The 13,137-nt window shown below is 42.6% G+C and overlaps 1 protein-coding gene across 13 annotated transcripts in view; it reads right to left on the bottom strand.

The window, feature by feature from the left end:
• Window positions 1–13,137, bottom strand: part of MAST2 (microtubule associated serine/threonine kinase 2) — a 219,421-nt gene that overhangs the window by 179,558 nt on the left and 26,726 nt on the right. For 3 of the 13 annotated variants that reach the window (XM_086902250.1, XM_086902233.1, XM_086902234.1), the window contains exon 1: window positions 9,029–9,529. The exons of 4 other annotated variants lie outside the window; for them this stretch is intronic. In XM_086902250.1, the coding sequence (XP_086758376.1) occupies window positions 9,029–9,388 (360 nt within the window). In that variant the 5' untranslated portion in view covers window positions 9,389–9,529. Of the gene's footprint in view, window positions 1–7,513; window positions 7,583–9,003; window positions 9,530–13,137 lie in introns of those variants that run through there. 6 more of the 13 variants (XM_086902235.1, XM_086902236.1, XM_086902244.1 and 3 more) reach the window with 5 other exon arrangements.

The raw sequence follows: 13,137 nt of genomic DNA, 5'->3' as shown, positions 1-13,137 counted from the left end.
AATTACTTCTCACACCATGTAACAAAAATCATTAGAGAAAATCTTCCTATACAGACAGCTGATGAAGATGTGTGTGGACTGAAACTGAATCAGAAATTACATTTCAAAAATTCTTATACTCTCCACAGTCCACCCTCAACAGTCCCATCCGCTTCTGGAAATTTAAACACGTACATAGAATGTTTTGAATTGCTGTCTTGCTTTTACATTCATAAAAATCCAGACCAACTAAAAGGTTTTAAAACATGTTTTATTGGTAGAAATGTTTACTACGTGTATAACAAAAAGTGAAAATATTTATGATGCAACTCCAATAGCAAAGACAGTATTTTTTACTGGAAAGAAATACAGCATCATCCTATTTTCCAGGTACATAATGGACTGTGTTAACACTTGAACAATTTCAAATTGTAAAAATTTATAAGCTAGACTTCTAAATCATTGGAAGACTAGGCTGTTAGTCTTGAACCCACTTCCCCCACTGCACTTTAACATAGTATTTATATAACAGAACATTTGAAAATAACTTCTGACAGATAACTAGATTTAGGGTTCGTGGGACCTAACTGTAAATTAAAAAACTCACAAAAGACACAGCTTAGTGGAATTAAAAGGCTCTAAATGTGGTTTCAAAGGTAGTTTTTTGAGTGTCCATGTTTCTTCCTTCAAAGAGCAGCATTTTCACCAGGTTTCAAACACTATAACATCACTACAAAAGTACACTAACCACAGCACATCATCATTTGATGTGGAAATGAAATCACTGAGACTCTACATGACCTGTCCATTTATCTATTGTAGTTCTTGAGGAACAAAGTCTTGCTGGGGGATAAAGCATTTTGGTTTAGTTTCAAATAGTTCACCAGCTTGGTGGTCTTCACTGCTTCGTTAGCTTCAGTTACTCAGCTTCCATGAATAGGAATTAAATAAGGCTTTAAAAAAACATTTATTTTAAATAAATGCCTACCATCATATCTACAATAACCCACTGCCTTTCTTATAGCACTAAAGCTATGTTGGCTTATGGCAGGCAGCATGGGCAATAAAAAATATCTATCAGAGAAAAATAAAGAACTGGCCCTTTTAAAGACTCTTAAGAACCACCTTGACAGGCAGGACAACATTTACACACTGTGCTGCAAGAAGGCAGATGAGCTTGCTCAGGAAGTCAACTGCTAGGTGTAAAGTCAATAACACATATCCATTACTCCAACACAATAACATTCAGATATGTGCCCTGGTTTCCCAAAGCATCCAGTCAGGAATATATCCAAAATCTTTGAGTGTTTTGCAAATGCCTAATCCTAGCCTTGGACAGCACCTTACTATTATCCTCAAGTGCTCTGTAACCAACAGTAAGCAGCAGCAGCTTTCCCCTTAAGGCTAATAATTATTCTAAAGAAAAGCAGTGCCACACCAAACCCAGGCACTTCTGATAGAAGAGCTCTCTTGGCTCCTTCATTTCTATTCCGCTTTTGGACAAGAAATGCAGTGTACTGCATCTTTTCACTGCCTGCTTAGCTATTCTAATATTCAAGATATGAAATTAATGTGGCTAATACAGTATTTGCTCTTACTCTTGTGACAGGAAATCGAAATCTCACATGGACAAGCTGAATCATCTGAGCTGCTGACGCAATGCCTACCTAGTTATTGATTTAAACAAAAGAGGTTTGTCCATTACAATACTCAACTTTGAGAGAAGTGATGATTCCATTTTCTCAGGCCAGAGAAATGCTATCAGCCCTCTGGTGCCACTCCTATCCAACAAGCCCCTTGCAGAACTGGTCACTTGACTCCACATCCCTTTTGTCTGTGTCTGGATCTATCTTTTGGCTCAGTTCTATTATTATCTAATAAGCACATTACAGAATTGATCTCTTGATTCTATTCCCCTTTACCAGCTTTTAGATGACTATTTGCTTTATTTTCAACACCCCATATTTTTAAACATTAGGATGAAGGCACAAGTGAACTCAGAGGAACAGCTGGCCAGGAGCCAACATCTCTGATGAGGACACAGAAAGGCAAAACGATGGCTATTGAAGAAGTCAGGTAGAAGCAGCTCTGGCACCAACAAGAATCAGCTTATGGCAGGCAGTGAGAAACACCTATGGGGCACTGACAGTTTTGTTCTTTCTGGTTTCTTTTCCTGCCTCCTCAGAAAAAGGATCAAGAAAACACAGAACTACGCATGTCATAAGAGAACATCTGATTCCTCCACAGCTACGCCCTGGCTTCTTCATTACCTTTATTTCTCCATTGAAAAGGGAATAAACTTCAGAAAATAAAGTCAGTAAGATCAGTAAGAGTGCCTGCCAGCCAGCCATGCACTCTGGACTCTGGTTAACCATATTAGAAGCTCCACAGGCTAGAATTGTGCATCTTTCATTAGAAAATAGCACTTTTTTTTTCTTTCTTTCTTCCTGCCACAAGACAAAGAGACAGCAACAAAGGAAGATGAGAAAAGGAGTCTGAGGTCTGCGAACACTAACTGAGTTTTTAATGGCAAGGTGCAATTACAGCTTGTAATTTAGTAGTCTTTACCAATGTCCTTCTCAGCAACTTTCTTCAGCTCCCTTGACAAGAGGCACAGGTCAGAACTACCCTAAAATCAACCCTAAACAACGTCACAGAACAGGTGTCAATAATCATTTCTGTAAACTGATGGTTCCTGATCTTCTAGAAGTTAGCAGCATTCCATCTCTCCTTTAATAAGAAGAGGCAATGATGTTTACAGAATGTATTTGGCTATGATTGAGCTATACTTGCTTTTATACAATATGTAATGTGAATAGGAAAAAACTCCACTTGATTGCAAATGCAATCTCCATTGATAGCAGTAAGTCCATTTGATTCAGTTTATGTGCTTGAATTTTGAAAATAAACCTCCATCGTCTTCAGACTAAGTTTCATTCCATCTTGTAGGTTTTGACATTAAGTTATAAAGAACAGCTTTGAGTGCTGTGAGCTGTTACTCACAGGGTCCATGGCTGGGGGAGCTGCAACTGAGCTGTGATCAGCAACCTGAGAGTCAGAGCTGCAGAGAAAACTGAGAAGCGAAGTGACAACTCAACTCCAAAAACTTTATTCTTCACTTGTCAATCAAAAGGGAAGACTTATGGCAAAAATAACCAAAGAACACCAACCAAACTGTTCTGCAGTCTACATACAGGGCTCATCACAACAGGGGTACTGCCTTTACTAGCACTGATGTCACCTAGAGGGAAAAGAAAACACTTATTATATTTGAAGTACAGAAGTTCTAATTAGGAAAAAAGAAAGATCTCTCCAGTTCCTAGGCTTGCCACGCAGCAAGGAAAGCATGGTAACAGCTTCTCTGCAGCTGTGGAGACAAAATAAATCTGAGTAGCACTCTGGGGTTTGGCCAGTTTCTCCCTGCTGTTCACTGACTGCTTTCCAAAAAAGAACAGGGTGAGAAGTCAGTGGAAAAGATATTTTGCTATTCCTTCCAAGAAAAAAAAAAAAAAAAAAAAAAAAAAAAAAAGAAACAAAATATAATGACAACGTGAAAGGAGTAATAAGCTTTCTAACCTATCGTTTATAAATGGTCTTGGACCAATTTGCATGATTTTACTCATAGATGGAGGAGAAATACCCACACATGCATAATGTTACAAAACCCTCTCTCATATGACACACCCAACTGTGGTAATGCAATGCCCAAAATTGTAAAAAGCCAAGTATCAAACAGTAGTGAAGGAGGAAGCTTGTCTATGATCACACTATTCCAGGCTGCTGCCAGAATATTACCTGGGTTTGGCAAACACTCCAAGAACAATCAAGAGGGAAAAGCACAGAGTTCTAGAAGCAAAAGAACTCAGTGTGTTCTGTTCCAACCAAAGCTCAATTTTACATTTCAAATACTTCTACATGGAAAAGAGATCAGATAGTAGAGAACTTTTACTGCCTGTGCTAGCACAGGCATATTCCACAGCTGAAAGTTGGCCATTAGACAAAACAAGCATTGAAATAAGATGTCTTTTAGTTTTCTAACGGCAGGAATAATTAAACACTGGCAGAGCTTTCAGAAGAGGTGACAAACACACCATGATCTAATGCTAAGATAAGATCAGTTTCTAAGAGAGATGTTTCACTTTATCTCTCAGAAAAGCTCCACAGACTGCACATGTGGGGAAATCACATTGGATAACCTCAGTATTCCATTTTGGCTTTGGGACATAAAGAACTTCGAGGTTTCAAAAACAGATGGAGAAAAAGGAATATTTCTGTTACTCTCAGAAAGCTTGTAGCACTATACTTCCAAGAGACAGACACTGTTAAATTAATTGATTATTAGTCAGTTAGCTTGTTCAAAGCTCAAGAAATACTTCTATCCAAGCAGAAATTACTAAATGTACTGTCTGAGGAACATGCAGGATCTCCCTTCTCCAGGTAGGTCAGAATTTACAGCTGCAAGTAGCCCATTGCACTGGCTGCCCTATAGAAAGAGCTCTCCCACACAAAACTAAGCTGGACTAAGGAGGTTTTTGACCTCTCCCTGTACTATGTTTGCACTTTTCCTGCTGGCATTAACATTTCCTATACAACAAACAGACACAGCAAAGGGAGCCTTCAGGTTTAGCAACATTTCAGTCCAGGTCTCCATGAGCAGCAGCTGAGTTAAACCTTATACACAACAAATGGTCCATCTACTCCAAAATCCTGCCTCTGCAACTGGTATTTCCTCAATAGAGCCTTAGGCTGTTTGTTAAGATTCCACAAAGTCATGGAATCTATTGATAAATCCTTCCCTGGCCACCCTCAGCAAGAGGGGGAAGCTTGTCACAAGTGATGGGGTCTGTTTCTGATCCCTCCCTCACCTTGTCACATCTCCAAGCAAGCACCCCTGGGCAGCACTCCCTAGTTCCCTTCATGCCTTTAGAGTAGAAAATGTCATTCAGTGATAATCAGTGCCCAGTATTCTCTTTTTTTACCCTCTCTCAACCTCCATCCCACTAGACCTGCCACAATACTTCAGTTTTCCTTACATCTGTTTATGATCCCTCTGCTTTCAGAGGGAGACAGCATTTAAAGTTGTTAGGGACACATTAGCTCCCATTCCTCATGAAAAAAAAAAAATAACAAAGATATTCCATACAGACAAGTAAAAGCAAGCATCATGCATTTGCTCCATTCCAGTGTTCTCCTAGATTTTAGCTGATTTCAGGTGTTATCCTAAGGTGGATCCAGTCGACCTATTAAATAACCTTCACTTTAAATCTTCTCTTTTGCATCTATTACATCTCTTGGGGAAAAAAATATAAGCATATTACCTTTAGCATGAAGATCCACCTCTTGCAAAACCTGAGTCATCACTTGATACCAGAAGATACAGTGAGTTACTGTTTGCTACCCACCCTCTGCAGACCAACCAGAGTCTTGTATAACTCCATCACAACCCTCTACGTCCATCTCTTCTAGAAACTGAAGAATCCTTCCTATGAGAACTCTGTCCTCTACCTGAAGAAAAAAAAAATGCTAATAAAAGCAATTCTGACAAATACTGGCTATGATCCATGTGAAATCTTTCACTATAAATATCACTAAAACTAATTATATCAGCATGATATGGAAACAGCCTAGTGCTTGAAATATGCCTCTGGATGAGGGTGACTGTCATTCATAAGCAACAATCACTTTCACCTCAACTTCCCATTTTTCTCCTTCAATGCAGTTAGCAAACATACAGTGATTAATCTGATCCTTTACAGAAATCCAAGTGGGCTGTGTTTGACAAAGATGCCCTCACTCAATGAAACTGAAGTGTCACAGAGTAAGAAGGACAATTCAGTCACAAATTAATGACTGATGAACAGGAAATAAGCTGGAGCAATTTGCCTCTTTCCCAAAAAAAGAAGGATCACCAGTGGAGTCTCACAAGGATCTATCTCTTCTGGGATCAACACCTTCCATATTTTAAAGTAAAACCTAGTAAACAAGCTTGACACTTATGTGACAAAGTTTGCTGACAATACTTAAAAATTACTGAAGATTGTAAAAGCAATGGCCAAAGATCTGAAGAAGACTTTAATGATACTGTTTAAGTGGGCTGTAAAACAGCAGGTAAATGTAAAATGATGTATAGTATTAAAAAAAAAATATGTAGACAATGACAAATTCTGAAATAGTTATTACCACTTAAGAGTGACTGGAGTTATCATGGTTCCACAGAAGTGCCAACTCAATGCTTAAAGATTGTCTAGAAAAAGCATGCAGAATATGAAAGAATGAAACCTAATATGCCATGTAAGTTTACTGGGTGGCATATGGTGAAATACTGTGGCTGGTCCTGGTTATTGTAACCAAACCCTGTTCCTTGGATTCCTGCATCACTGCCACCAATCAGGAACACACCTGCAAAAGGTGCAAAGAAGACAGCAAGGACAATGACAGGGGTAGAGTAACTTTTTTCTGAAATGCTTCTGGAAAAGTCACAAGCAAGGGATGGTAAATAAAAGAAAAAGTCATCAACCCATAAGTCACATAGAATAACACCGATTCTCCTTTCCACTGCCTCTTCCAATACAAGAAGGAACAAGCAAGGCATGAAACCAAGCAGGCAGAAAGTTTAAAAGCAAACAAAAATAAGTGTTTTTTTCCACACAAAATGTGTTTAAGCCCTACAACTCTGCCACAGGATGTTGTGGATGCTACAAGCATACATGGCTTCAAACACTGATTGGACAAATTCGTAGAAGAAAAAACCCACTGGGGGCTCTAAAAACAAATATCACCTCTGGTTCAGGAAACCTATGAGCCACAAATTACTGGAGGCTGGGAGAGGCATTTCCTCAATATACACTATACTCTTCTCCAAGCATCTGTTCTTGGCAGCTCGGAGAGGCAGGATACTGGGCGAGAGGGATCTTTAATGTGCCCAAGTACAGTCATTCTTACATTCTTGCGTAACGCAAGTGCAAACACTAATCGTATGCACGTCGGAACTATAAGCACAGCAAAAGACCAGATTTTCAAGGGCCTTAAGGTCAGTACAGTGATTAACTGCTGCAGTCGTAGTTTGATAAAGACTTTTTTCAACACAGGAGTAGCTCAGCCTCTCCCAAACTTGTGCAAATGTATGGCAAACAAAGAGATCTGAATTTAATCCAGAATGGTTTGCTGTAGCTGTGCACACTGTTGCACTGCCACTGCTGAGGGCACCTTACAGGCTTGGGAATGACAGAGCTACTTAAATCACAAGTGGCCCCAAAGGAAATACTTGTCAAGCTACAAGCTGGATCAGTGAAAATGGAGTATCTCACTGTCTTCTGCATCTCAGAAGGCCTTTTCTACCATATGCACACTACCAATATTTAAATAAATGCTGAATTATTGGTATTAAAGACATAAATGGTTTGTCACATTTGTCCAACACACCCATTTATTTGCAGTTGTTTACCAGCAGTTGTTTACCACACTTACAAAACCTTAAATGAAGGACAAAAGGCGAGAGGGGATGAGAGGTTGTCCTTAGAAGTTTCGAGAGTACCTCACACATGGCTGAGTAGAAGCTTTCTTAAGTTTAGCTGAAAATCTCCTCCTCCATCACACTGAATACCTGCCAGCACACAAAGATCTGCTCTTACAAGTCACTTCAGGTCCTAGTCAGAGCATCCACGTTAAACACAAACTGGCACTATTTCCCATTAAAAAGCCTTGTGCATCTCAAAAACTGACACTTCTGAATTTGCAGCCTTCCCTGGTTGGCAGCATTGGGATTATTTCAGCAAAACTGCCCAAGTGTTCAACACCTTATTCAATACACAGAATGTTCTCTGTGCACGATCTCTAAGTTTCATTCACACTACTAAGAATGGAAATCATTTCCTTCCATTTCCTTGTCAATATCATAAAACAATACCTTGAAACAGTACAACAAACACCGCTACTGCATTTGGTTTCTCTGAAAATTTGTCTATTTTACAGACAGCTGGGAAGATATCAGGTGAACTTGTCTGATTTTCGATTTTCTTTCCTGAATAAAGATTGTAGCATTCCTCAGTTGTTTCAGGAAATTACAAACATCAAAAGCAGCAGCCCCTCTTAGCAACCTGGCTTAACAAAGCACTAGAGAATAAAATAATAGAGGTTTCCTCTTCAAGGGCCCAGTCTGATAAATCCATATTCAAGAGATACTCGCTAGTCAAAGCCAAAACCCAAGGCTCCTATAATTGAAGGCAATGTAATGCAGCTTTTCCACAAAAAAAAACTAACAAATTATTTTTAAAATAGCATAAACCTGGGCAACTGCAACAATAACGTAAACTTAAAACGTCTTTTTGACAACAAACCTAGGTTTTCTCTTTGCTCCAAAAAATGACAAAACAGAGGAATGAATTACTGCATCCCAGGAATCTTCATACTTGTGATATTTTCTCTTCTCATCAAATAAACAAAAAAATAGCATTAGTTGTTACCTACATTTTTCAACCGCAAAGTGTCACCTCCCATTTTTATCTCTTGTAAAACTAGGATTACCAAACCAAAGCGTTGATGATCTCAAACTTTGGTTTAGGATCTCTTTGGTCTCTCGTCCTTGTAATCCTAAGCACCAAGTAGATCCTCTTTTTGTGGATATGAAAGACATAAAAGTGGACATACTGAACTTACACACTCTCACATGTAACAAGCCTGCGCATTTTCAAATCCCTGCAAATGTACGGTATGCTTCCTAAATAAATCATTTCTGGAATTAAGACCTAAAAATGCTGGAAAAGGCATAATTATCATCGCGATGAGGAGGGACCTGCAGACGGTAGATGTACCAGAAGCATGTACGCTGTGGTTAGTAACAGCAGCCGGCACACAGCACACACCCGATTTCACTGCATCCTCCCTCGCCTCGCCCGGCACGCGGGCAGGCTCCCGGCACCGCGGCTCCCGCACCACTCACTCACTCACTCACTCACTCACTCACTCACTCACTCACTCACTCACGCCACGCCGTCAGCACCGACACGGACACGCCACCGCTCTCACCCCTCCCTCTTCTGGGGGCATCTACCTGCGGGAGCGCACGGAGCGTGCGAGGATGCTCGGAGGCTGCCGCCGCACCGGGCTCCGCCGCTCCCGCCCCGCGCCCCCGGCCGCTTTCCCCCGCCGGAGCGCTGCGGTCCCGGCCCGGCGCGGACCGGCCCCGCCACGCGGGGCGCGTCTCCATAACAACGGCGACCCCCGCCCCGCGCCCTGGCTTTACCCGCTCCGGCGCCCCCGCGGCCCGCGCGTCCTCCGGCTCCTTCCTGCCGCCGCCCCCCAGCAGGGCGGCTCTGCGCTCCGCCGCGCTGCCGGACACCGCCCGCCCGGGCTCCCTCCGCGCCGGCGGCGGCGGCGCCGCTTTGTCCCCCCGTGAGCGGCCCTTCCTCATCGCGGCGGCTTCTCCTCCTCCTCAGCGGCGGCGGCGGCACGGCCGGGGCCCCATGGCGGGCGGGGCAGGCGGCGGTCACGGAGCGCCGGGGCGGCGCGGCGGCCGCGGGCACCTGCGCGCGGGGCGCGCGGGCGCGGACATGCCGCGCGCTCCCGCTCCCGCCGCCTGTCAGCGAGCGCGGCCGCCGCGGCACCGCCCCCCGCCCCGCGCGCCGCCCGCTGCCCGCTATCGCGAGAGCAGCGGCTCGAGCCCGGGAGGAGGAGCGAAGCTTGTGGGCGCTGAGGGAGGGCGAGGGGGAGCCCAGGTAGGGCAGTCCCAGCCGGCGGCGGCCCCGCCGGGCTGAAGCTCCTGTGCGTCCGTGCCAGGGCTGCCTGACAGGAAGGAGGAGGCTGGGAGGTGTGAGATCGGGATGCGCCCTGGGGGAGTGTCACGCGGGCGTGAGGGCAGCGTTTTTGTCTCCCTCCCTGGCGATGTTCCAGAGCCGTCTGGATGCCATCCTGTGCCCCGTGCTCTGGGGCGACCCTGCTTGAGCAGGGAAGTTGGAGCAGATGGGCCACTGTGGTCCCCTCCAGCCTGACTCATTCTGTGATTCACAGAGTGGCAGAAACGTAGAATCACAGAATCGCAGTCACAGCACGGTTCAGGGAGACTCCACAATCTCTGTGGGCAATCTGAACGAGTATTGATAACCCACAGAGTTAAGTTCTTCCTCATATTCAGGTAGAACTTTCTGTGCGTCATCCTGTCCTTATCGCTGTGACCCGGGATCAGCTCAGATGTCCAGCAGAATCCAGCTTCCCTGTCAATAAATTCTTAATTGTCCCTGAAAATCTCGGGTGAGTGCAGGACCTTGCCGGTGTTTTACACGTAGACACTGGAGAAACGCCACAGATTTCCTCTAGCACGACACGGCGGGATCCAAGCCCGCCGTGTCGGGGTGAATGGAGAACCTCTGGGCATCCCACATGCCTCCACAGGAACTTCGAGCTGCAGGAGAGTGTTCACCAGCTGTGCCCCTCCACTTCATAGGGTGTGGATTAAGATGTAGCTCATCATCATCTTAGTAGAAAAGACAAACCTTCATAGATTCATTAGCTCAAGGAGTAATAAGAGAGTATCATTATCTCGTGTTTCATCTCAATAATTCACACCCTCTCAGCACTTTTGTCTTTGCAAATTGTTTCTTGAAGGTTTAAGTTACCAGTTTCTTCATTCATTTTTCACAAAAGCAACCTCGAAGTTTTGGGGTTTTTTCTTTGCTATTACATAGTCAGGAACCTTGCTGCTGCTGCAGAAAAATAATTCATTTTTCCTTTTTACCAAGCTGAAAAGGCTCATACATCTTCAACCAGGAAATCTAATTGTTTAAATTTTTTATTCATTTTGTACAAAGACAACAAAAATGCACTTCCCAAAGATTTATTGAAGTAGAAGAGTGGGAGCATTTTCAAGTAATTATTAATATTTAAATGCCTGCTGAAAACTATTTCAGGATGCTGGATTAGTCTTAGAGGTCTTTTCCCATCATAATTGTGTATGATTGGGATGGACAACCATGTGGAACTTCCCAGCTGGGAATCCTGCTCTAAATAAATGTGGATAATGCAAATTTATGGCGTCTTGGCATCCTTGTTAATGTGAGTCTATTAGGATGGCACAGTGCCTCATCATAATTTGGCTGCATCTTTGCCCTAATTTGCATAGATGCCAATTAGTTATTTGTTGGTTATGGCCTGTGGGACACCTTGCTCTGGCTCACACCTGTTCGCTTCATGTGCCAGAAAGGAATTCATGCATACAAGAAGAAAAGTCACAATGAGGATGTGGATAACATTACCCATCTAACATATTAAACAAATAAACAAGCTAGAAATAAATCTTCAGTTGTTCATTTTAGACAGAATTGCAAATAATTGCCTTCTGGTTCTGTATTTTAATTTAAAAATTTAAAATACCTTTCTCCAACTCAAAAAGCCATTTGGGAGTTAATAGGACATTTTATTTGTGAAGATACTGTGATTGGTTTGCTTCTGGCTCATTTCCTTCTCTGTTTAATCCCCGTTTAGTATTTTGGACTCAAAATGTCTTTCCAATATTTTTGAAACAAAAGAACAGTGAGGTTTCATGTTAACAAAATAGGAAAAATACTCCTCATTTTACTGTTTCTCACATATTTTTTTCCATTTAAACATGTCACTGAATATGACCTGAATCTGCAGACCAGTCTGAGTGACCTGATTTTTCTTTTCCATATGAGCTAGTTTTCTGAACTTTTTTTTTTTTTTTCCCCAGCTTTAAATAAAAGTGAACAAATCATGAGAGGCTTGGCAGGGAAAAGGGGTACAGATGAATGAGGCAGAGCGTGGTGTGGTGCCACATCTATGCTCATGATGTTTGTCTCCAGAAATCTTCTGTCACATCAAAAAAAGAAGAGTAATTAATAAAGGCTTATAAAGGGTATGGTTCTCAGTTAATCTACATTGACTAACACAGAGCAGGGCACCACAGTCTGTGTAGCCCATGTGCTGATACTCAGCTAATGCAGTGTCTCTTTGCAGTTCCAAGTATTTCCTTTCCCTGGCTTCCAGCTTGTTTTTTTTCCATATTAAAAAGGTCTCAGCATGCTCTTCTGATTCAGAAAGTAGCTGGAATGATACTGTCAGGAAAAGTTCCCTTCCATTCTTCTCTAGCTGGCTTAAAGGGACTTTGGTAAGGCAGAACACAGTCTACGCTAACTCACTCCATGTTTTCTGGAATGACAAATTCCTCTGCAACATTTTTATGACTGCTTAGCACACTGCTACAGCAATAATTCCTGGAGCTGGAAGAGAGATATGCAGACTGAAGCTGTGAGGTTAAAACCTCTTTATTCCAAACAGAATAGAAAATGCTAAATAGTAAAAGTCATTCTGCTGAGCAAGAGAATTTCCTCTTCAAAATTAAATACTTAATCATTTGAGTCCCTATTAAATTTGACCATTTGGCAAAATCAGTGCCACACATTGCCCAGCTGATCACCTGCTTCCACTGTTTCCAAGGCAGAACTGCATCACTAATGCCACCAAACAAGTCTATCACTGCATCCTGTCATTTATCATTCCACTCACACTGTACACACAGCCTTCCCTCTCAGTATTTGTGCTCTGTACGAGATGGAGGAAATGGCTTTGGTTGTTCTGCATGTGAATCTGTCACGCACCTTCTGTTAGTGACCCAGTTCTAATGGTATTCACAGACAAGTTCTGGGCTTTACACTGGAATACTAATGTTTGGCAATTGGCAATGTGCAGTCAGGCAGGAGGAAGGCACAGGACTGCGGCATGTGGTGCTGTACCTGCACAGAATGTCAGTAATGACAAGTAATTAGCAGGCTGCACGTCATCACCATGACTCCTGCCTGTTCCCCCAGCTCCATGTGTGTGACAGCATTCTTTCTTCAAGATTCACAAAAAAAAAAGAAAAAAAAAAAAAACAACAACTAGAGAATATCAGTTATAAGCAAAATAAAATATACAGGTAACAAAGTCCCACAGAGCCAGCAAGATGTGCTGGGCAAGCTTTGACTGAGACTAACCCATTACTCTTTATAGAATGAAGCATCCTTTTGTTCAACAAAGTTCAAGATCCCTATCCCAGCCCTGCCAGGCTGGCAATGCATGTTGCCTGCACAGCACAGGAGTGCTTCAAGGCACAAACTAAACACTGAATTAAGGAGGATTAGGAAAAACTTCCTTACTAGCAGGTTTTTC

The sequence above is a fragment of the Cyanistes caeruleus genome, chromosome 9 (assembly GCF_971803275.1).
Source record: "Cyanistes caeruleus chromosome 9, bCyaCae1.hap1.1, whole genome shotgun sequence".
NCBI classification, from domain to species: domain Eukaryota; kingdom Metazoa; phylum Chordata; class Aves; order Passeriformes; family Paridae; genus Cyanistes; species Cyanistes caeruleus.
This window is presented reverse-complemented; position numbering and strand designations above follow the sequence as displayed.